Source organism: Mesitornis unicolor, unplaced genomic scaffold (assembly GCF_000695765.1).
Source record: "Mesitornis unicolor isolate BGI_N332 unplaced genomic scaffold, ASM69576v1 scaffold36997, whole genome shotgun sequence".
Classification (NCBI taxonomy): Eukaryota; Metazoa; Chordata; class Aves; order Mesitornithiformes; family Mesitornithidae; genus Mesitornis; species Mesitornis unicolor.
Genome location: NW_010199093.1, coordinates 1 through 7208, shown reverse-complemented (window position 1 = coordinate 7208; position 7208 = coordinate 1). Strand labels below are relative to the sequence as shown.

Sequence of the window (7208 nt, the reverse complement as noted above, 5' to 3'; positions counted from 1 at the left end):
TGTATCTTTTCATAAGCAATAAACAAACTCGCATTCCAGTGAAAAATAAATCTCACTGGCCCCAGCTGGTGCATGGTTACAAATAAACCTGCTCATATCAGAAAGGAAAGCTAGTGAGTAACACAGCTTTACTTTTGTTGTCAAGCATAGCTGACTAACTAGAGGTTTGAATCCTCTACTTGTGCTTTTCTCTCTCCTCTTCAGCCTCTTTGCACGACACCTCAGTGCCATTTTACAATCCATCATTTCAGAGCCAAAACCAGGAGAACTCGGTGTACTACGCTGGCTCAGGTTGCCCTGAATCGGGATTCTCAGCTACCTGAGAAAGAAGATGTAAGTCTATTAAGTGAGAGAGCCTGATGCTGCAAAAATAACAGGAGAAATGCACAATACCTCCCTCTGTCTGACTAATTTCGTAGCATGGAATCTATTTCTGAGTCAAACCAATGATAGGTCACTGCGATCTGCTATGCAAGCCCAGGCTGAAATAAGCATCTCTGTCGGTATCTTTGCCTCTGTCATGATCAAAAATTGCACCTCCTTGTGTGGATGCTTGTGCTTGCAGGAAACATAGATCCCTTTTGGTGCTCTGCAGAGGTGTGTAGGTGCCAGGTGTGGTGTGAGCAAAAGATGAAGTGAGCAGAGAGAATTACATTAATTGGATGTTAAGTTTTACTAGATATAACTTAATGACACTGGTAAAATTGACATTTACATATAATCATGGTCTCTTTCAATCACAAAAATCATTAGCATCAACATATTAAGTGTTAAATTAACTTCCATTTCTATTAGCATACCTTTCTAAAACCACGGACTGTTTTAAAGTGTGCAGCTGCACGTGTTACATTCGTGTAGTAATGCAAACAAACTTCAGATAAAAAAATAAAACAAATATGTTAATACAAAATGGATATTTACAGCTGATGGAGTTCACCACTGCCCAAAGAACCTCCCTGGGCCATTCAAGTCACACTTCCCCATGCTGGAGGTGTATGTGCCTTGGCAAGAGGGAACTCCTCACAGTCTGCAGCAGCAGGGATTGTGTTTTCTTGTTAAATTGTTCTGAACTGGTCCAGTAGTGGATTCCATAGAAACCAAAGCACAGAAACAAAGCGTAATACTACAGGCAGCACCCAGGGCTTCTGCCTCCTGCTCTCTCCTAGCTGTCTGACTTGTTCTTGAAGCTACGGGAACAACTCTTCATCCCTGTTATCTCCTGGCTACACAGGTGTGATGCCTGTGTGAAGAACAAGACACAGCACATCAAACCAGTACCAGCCCAGCCAGTAACCGTCCTCCATATCCCACCATCTGACAGTAATCTGCCCTAAGACATCTTCAATCTCTTGCTTGTTTTCTATATCTATCATACCTGCATGAATGCAGGGTTTTCAGAGGAACTGGGCAGTTTAGAGTGAGCTATGCTGACTAAAGGCACTTTTTTGGCAACAGGAGCAACATGTATCTACAGGAATGGTTCATCACTGGTACTTGTTTGTCCTCAACAGAATTGCACCTCTGAACTCAGCAGGAGTATTCTAAAGAAACAAAACAGCAGAACGGTCTCGTTCCTCACCTCAGGGCTGTCTTGCTGTGGGTTGGTGTTAGACACAGAGCAGCTCATTTCTATTGTCCTTTGTGATAACTCAGGAGCTACAGATTCAAATAATGCTGTCAGGAAAAAAATAAATCAGCCCAAGTTATTGGCTAAAGAGCTTTGGAGATTTTTTTCTATTCCCTTTGCAGTGTTCTCCCCACTACAGTGATCAGCAACGTTATTAACACAGAGACCTTTGCTCCAACAGTTGTCTAAACCATAATTTTAAGTTTGTGTGTGTAGATGAGGAGCACCCAGCAGCTGACAGGGGCAGCACCATGGGGTCCTCTGCCCCAGTGAGCTGCAGTGAACCGGGCCCAGACAGAAATCCCTGCCACAGGACTCAACACCTTCATGCTGAGTAAAATTGAGGTACTCACAGGAAAAGAAGAGCATCCATTCAGGTGAATTATTCATTCAGCTATTCACTTACATCTATAATTTATTTGCTATGAGACCAGGGGACAGCCACCCCTTTACAAAGGCTGGCAAGGGTTCACACATCAGTTTGTACTGAAGCCCTGCTTTGAGGTTGTACCAAAGAGCTGACACTTCTGTTCTGGCTCTCGGCAGGAAAAGTTCTCCCATGCAGCGATATAAAAATGTGGAAAGGAAATGTCAAACAGGTGGAAAGCTTTTTCTCTCTCTTTTGAGGAAAAAACAGTGCTTTAATATTTGCTGACAGGACAAATGTACTTATTACTGCTGCTGACTCCGTAGCACTGAAGTACATTAAGTAACAGCATCCAATAGTGTGGGAAAACACAGACAGATCTTTCTGTGCTTATGTTTTACAGCTGTTTTGAAGGATGGATGTTTGTTTGTTTGCTTGTTTAGGGTTTGGTTTTTTTGGTGGGGTTATGATTTATTTTTAAATCCAGTGCAATAATGCTCACAATCAATGCTTTCAAATTGCCTGTTCTGGAAGTCTGCTCCATCGCTGACTTTAAAGTAACTTCTCAGAAATACAGAGTTTGCTTATTTAAAAGTCTTTTGAGAAATCACTACTGCTCCTGATAGAGAATTCCAGATACTGCAATTCTAAGGCACAAGAGGCTATTTAGGAGCTACTTTTATCCTCTAAAAAGAAAGGAATATCCAGTTTTCTATAGGAAAAATAAGACACTGGAAGGAAATCCTCAATTATGGTTGTTTTTACATAAGTACTTTCTTAATGTGGGACAATTCTGAAAGCAAGGATAACCAAATCACTCTATTTCCAATACTTAGGCATCAAACTAGTGTCAAGGAGAAAACAAAGGTAACACAAACCATTACTGGTGAGCTTACTTCATGTCAGTTGACCTCATATCACCAGTGGTGTTACTGAAAGTCCTCTGCAGCGCCACAGCACCTTCTCCAGAGGTTTTTAAAGCATTCATAAGGTAGTGATGATCACAGCTTCATCCCACCCCTGCCTGACAGAGACACTCACCAGTGGTGTTACTGAAAGTCCTCTGCAGTGCCACAGCACCTTCTCCAAAGGTTTTTAAAGCATTCACAAGGTAGTGATGATCACAGCTTCAGCCCACCCCTGCCTGACAGAGACATGGAGAGGCAAGAGCTGGTGCTGGAGGTTGTGGTTCCCAAAGACTCACTCTTAACCACTAAGTGCTGCTGTCTCCCCACACCGGGAGAAACACTTTCCAAAGGAAGCGTGGGGTTACGGGAAGAGAAGGAAGCAGTCCTGACATGGGCTGACGTTGATTCCAGAATAAATCTGTGTGCTTTCAGAGGTCAGGATAAGGAGTTCAAGAAGTCATTCATTAGAAAGAAAATCTCCAGTTTCATAAGTGCAGCCCTTGATGTTGCAAAAAAGCCCCACTGAAGCCACAAAAGTTGCTTATGAAGCCAGCAGTGGCTCCTTTTTATAAGGACTTCCAACATCAGGCAGGTAAACATAGAAGAAAATCCATCCAAAGATGAGTGGGATGCTGCAGGCAGGGGGAACTGCAGAGATGCTGCAGAGAAAGAAGTGCTCTGGGAGTACATTACCCACAGATGAGAAAATCTCTGCCACTAATGCCCTGGGCCAGGGCCTCAGCTGGTGATGGCAATGCCATTACAGCATCCCCCGTTCTAGTTCCTGCACCGGGGCTCAAACTTTTGAACACATTTTATCTGATGTAAAATACCTTTAAAACACAGTGTAGTAAAGTCTCTTACAGCAGAAAATCCCCTGAACTTACCGAATCACTTGTAATTAAGTAGCTTCTAGGCAATAGAAGCAAATTGTGTTTATTTTGAGGCATCATCAAAGAATATGACAGCACCATGTGACTGCAGGTATCTGTCACTGCCTCCTATATCCCCTACGATGACCCTCGATGCAGGTGCATTATTCAGCCTGCTTGGGCACCCAGGTGAATCTCCAACCTCCATCATCATCCCTGCGCACGAAGGCTTGTCCTTGGTGGAAGGTGTGCGTTCTCACATTGCGGTGGGGACTCAGGGACGTGGTGAAGGCCACTTCTGTTTTGTTGGGTGACAAATCGCCACTCAGATACGGCAATCCATAGGCTGGGAGGGAAGAAACACTTGGCACCGATGAGGAGACGCATGGGGCTGAAGGAAACTGAGGAAGGAAGGCAGGGTCCTTGCTGCATGGATGGGTGCTGCTGTCGGCTGGAGGCATGTGGCCAAAACTATACGATGCTGCAGCTTCTTCGCTGTTGTCGCAGTCTGTTGCTTCCCCAGGGCTCAGGCAGTACGTGTCTTTTCCAAGGTGTGGGGACAGGGCACTGTAGTTAGCTGAAGTCTCATCAATGGTGTTAACATCTTTTAATCCTAAAGTCTGCAAGACCCAGCTGTCCACAGCAGGGCTGGCTTGCTCTTCACAGGCAGTGAACTCATTGAAGAGGTTCCTTCTAGCTTTGGAAGCATGAGGAGTTTCCTGAGGAACAAAGCAGTGGTCCTCTTTTAATCTCCTCTTGGTGCTTTTGAGAATGGCACAGTTTTTTTGGCCTTGGGAGGATAATAATTTCTATTAAAAAAAAAAGGGGGGGGAGAGAGAAGATTAAAGTCTGAATTTCTGGTTACCTGGAAGCAATGTGGTTCTGATTTCAGATTTTAGACGGGCAAGATGGTTACTACCGTCCTTATAAAACATACTTTTCCTTCCTGTGCTTAAAGGTATGGGTATGACTAATTATTTTGTGTCTTTACAGTCTCTGCAACAACCCAATCCCTGAAAGAGAAGGATTTGACAATGTCAATAAGGCCCGTGCTTTGACTGCAATCTCACTCAGCACGGCGTGAAATGAGAGCTCCCTCCTGGCTGTCAGCGCTCCTCCGTGCTGCTGCTGCCAGCAGCGTTTGGCAGGTGAGCAGGGTATGGGGGGGAACGTGGCACCCTGACAAAAAGGGAGGATGTGAAGGTAAGTCACACTGGGCAGGTGCGGTCCTGACCTGCTCAGAGCAGCAAATTGAGTGCCTTCGAGCAAATGAATCCACTTCATTTGCCATTATCTCAGGACAAGCACCCTTCAGGCATCCAGGGACAGCCAAAGAAAGGCAGGAATAAGAAGGAAGTTCCCAACCTCCCTTGGCAGTGTCACACTGGACTCTCCTCCATGGGACGCAGATGGGTGGCCATGTCTCCAAAAATGTCTTTAAGTTGACAAGAAACAATCATCTTTCTTTTGGAATACAGAATCAAAATATTTAATTTTTAAAACCCCTTCACTTTTAGTTTAACAGAATGTTTCATCCCTTTCTGTTTTAAACAGAAGCGTTTAAAGTTGTATTTCACCTTTAAAAAAAACGCAATTTTTTAATTAATTAATTTGGAAAAAAATTAGAAAATCGGTATTCTAACGTAAATGAATCAAATGTACCATTGGAAGGCGTCAAAACAAAACACAAACCAGAAAGGACCCAAAACATAAAAGGAAAAAATAATCTTTATCTAAAGGGATAATTCACAAAACAGACACATTCAAGAAATGTATGTTCAAATTCGAACTTTTCACTGAAAAAAAACTTTAGATGGAATGAATTGACCTTGCTTATAACCTTAACTTACTTATAAACTAAGCTTAATTATGCCATGGGCTATACCATCTCCACAGTCAGAAGTTGATAGGACGTCATTCCTAGGGGAAACCGTCACCTTGGACCCATGACCTGCAACCTGGCAGCTCTGTGAAGTTCAATACATCTCCCACAGCAGGTTGTCTGCGCTCTCAGACTTCCCACATATTTTAATGGCAGGTACCTATTCAACCCGTTTCTTCTGCACACGTCTGTGCACCAGGTTTGAACACAATACCTTGGCTTTTTCTTCTAAACACTTAATCAGGGCAGAATTCAGGTATTGTCGCAGGTTATTATTTTCTTCGTGTAACCGAGCAAGTTCCTCTTCCTTCTGAAGCAAAGTATCTTGAAGCTGTGGAGTAGAGATATTGATGAATAGGTGTTGACTCTGTAACTTAATAGCAATCGCCCTACGGTACAGGCTGCTTGGATTTGATGATCTGGGTGTTTGCTTTGTGAATTCAACCCACCCCCCTCCTCTTGTCTCCGTAAATCTGTGGCATTGACTGTTCAGTTGCCACTTTTGACTGCCATTATTCTTTAGTGAGTATCTGAGAAGATTACTCTGAAAAAAACACTCTGTAACTGCAGAATAGTAACAGAAAAAAATTAGAGGTAGCAGTGAACAGCCAGAAACCACCCTGGGCATGACAGCAGCTGCCAGATCTCCAGAGTGGCCGTAAGCATCCCTGTGCACCCCTTTCATTTCCACTTATAGTTGGCCAGTGGGGAAAAGGAGAAGGAGGAGCTGCAGACTAAATATCTATGGGGATAGAGTGCAGAAGGAAGATACAACGGCCATTCTTTACTATACAGTGGTACTCAGGGATCCCTTCAAGCCTGGACACTACTGTGCCAGTCCCAGGCTGAAAACCACTGATTTAAATGATTGAGGTAGAGGAAGGAAGAAGGACACTGATGTCTGGAACTGGGGTTTGGTTCCAGGGACCCTGAAGTTGGTAAACGTTTCCATTGACTTCACTGTCAAAACGTCACTCCAAGGATTTGATCAGAATGATCTCTCTGGGGTTCCTTCAACTAGGACTGTTCAGAGTTTCTCCTGCCCCTTGATGGGACTTAGAAAAAAAAGGAAAGAAAAGAGAAAATAAAGTAACATGGAAAAATGCGTGTTGGTCAAAATGGTTGAGCCACCTTATAAGCAGGTAATCCTGGTGGACTCATGAGGATGCACGTTACGTATTTTTAGTCAATAGCATGAGGCTCTGCATCATCAGAGCCCTGGTCGTGCCTTGGTCTCCTCTAGCACCAAGAATTACCAAGGTGTAATATGCTGTAAGACGGGACAGCTGTTGCTGAAGGGACACAATGGTTGTTTCAGCTTCCTGGGAAACACGGCGGAGGCAAATACTTCAAGCGAGGCACAAAAACCTTCCAAGCAAAGCTGGTTGCCACCTTTTCTCACATCCGAGCCAGCGAGAAGGAGACAACCGAGTTGTTGTGCTACACGATGCAAAGCTCAGGGACCTGGAGGGAAGACACCGAGGTTGGGGTCGGGGGCGCGGAGCCCTTACCTGCTTGTTCCTGTAGAGCTGCGAGCGCAGCTGCTCCCCCC

At 44.2% G+C, this 7208-nt stretch overlaps 1 protein-coding gene across 1 annotated transcript; it reads right to left on the bottom strand.

The window, feature by feature from the left end:
• Positions 1-3938: 3938 nt before the first annotated feature.
• Positions 3939-7203, bottom strand: GMNC (geminin coiled-coil domain containing; the record flags this gene model as incomplete). The annotated part of the gene is made up of 4 exons (XM_010189351.1): positions 3939-4165; positions 4271-4583; positions 5871-5987; positions 7168-7203. Coding segments are annotated over 4 exons (693 nt in total), but the record flags the coding sequence as incomplete, so codon positions are not given.
• Positions 7204-7208: the final 5 nt, after the last annotated feature.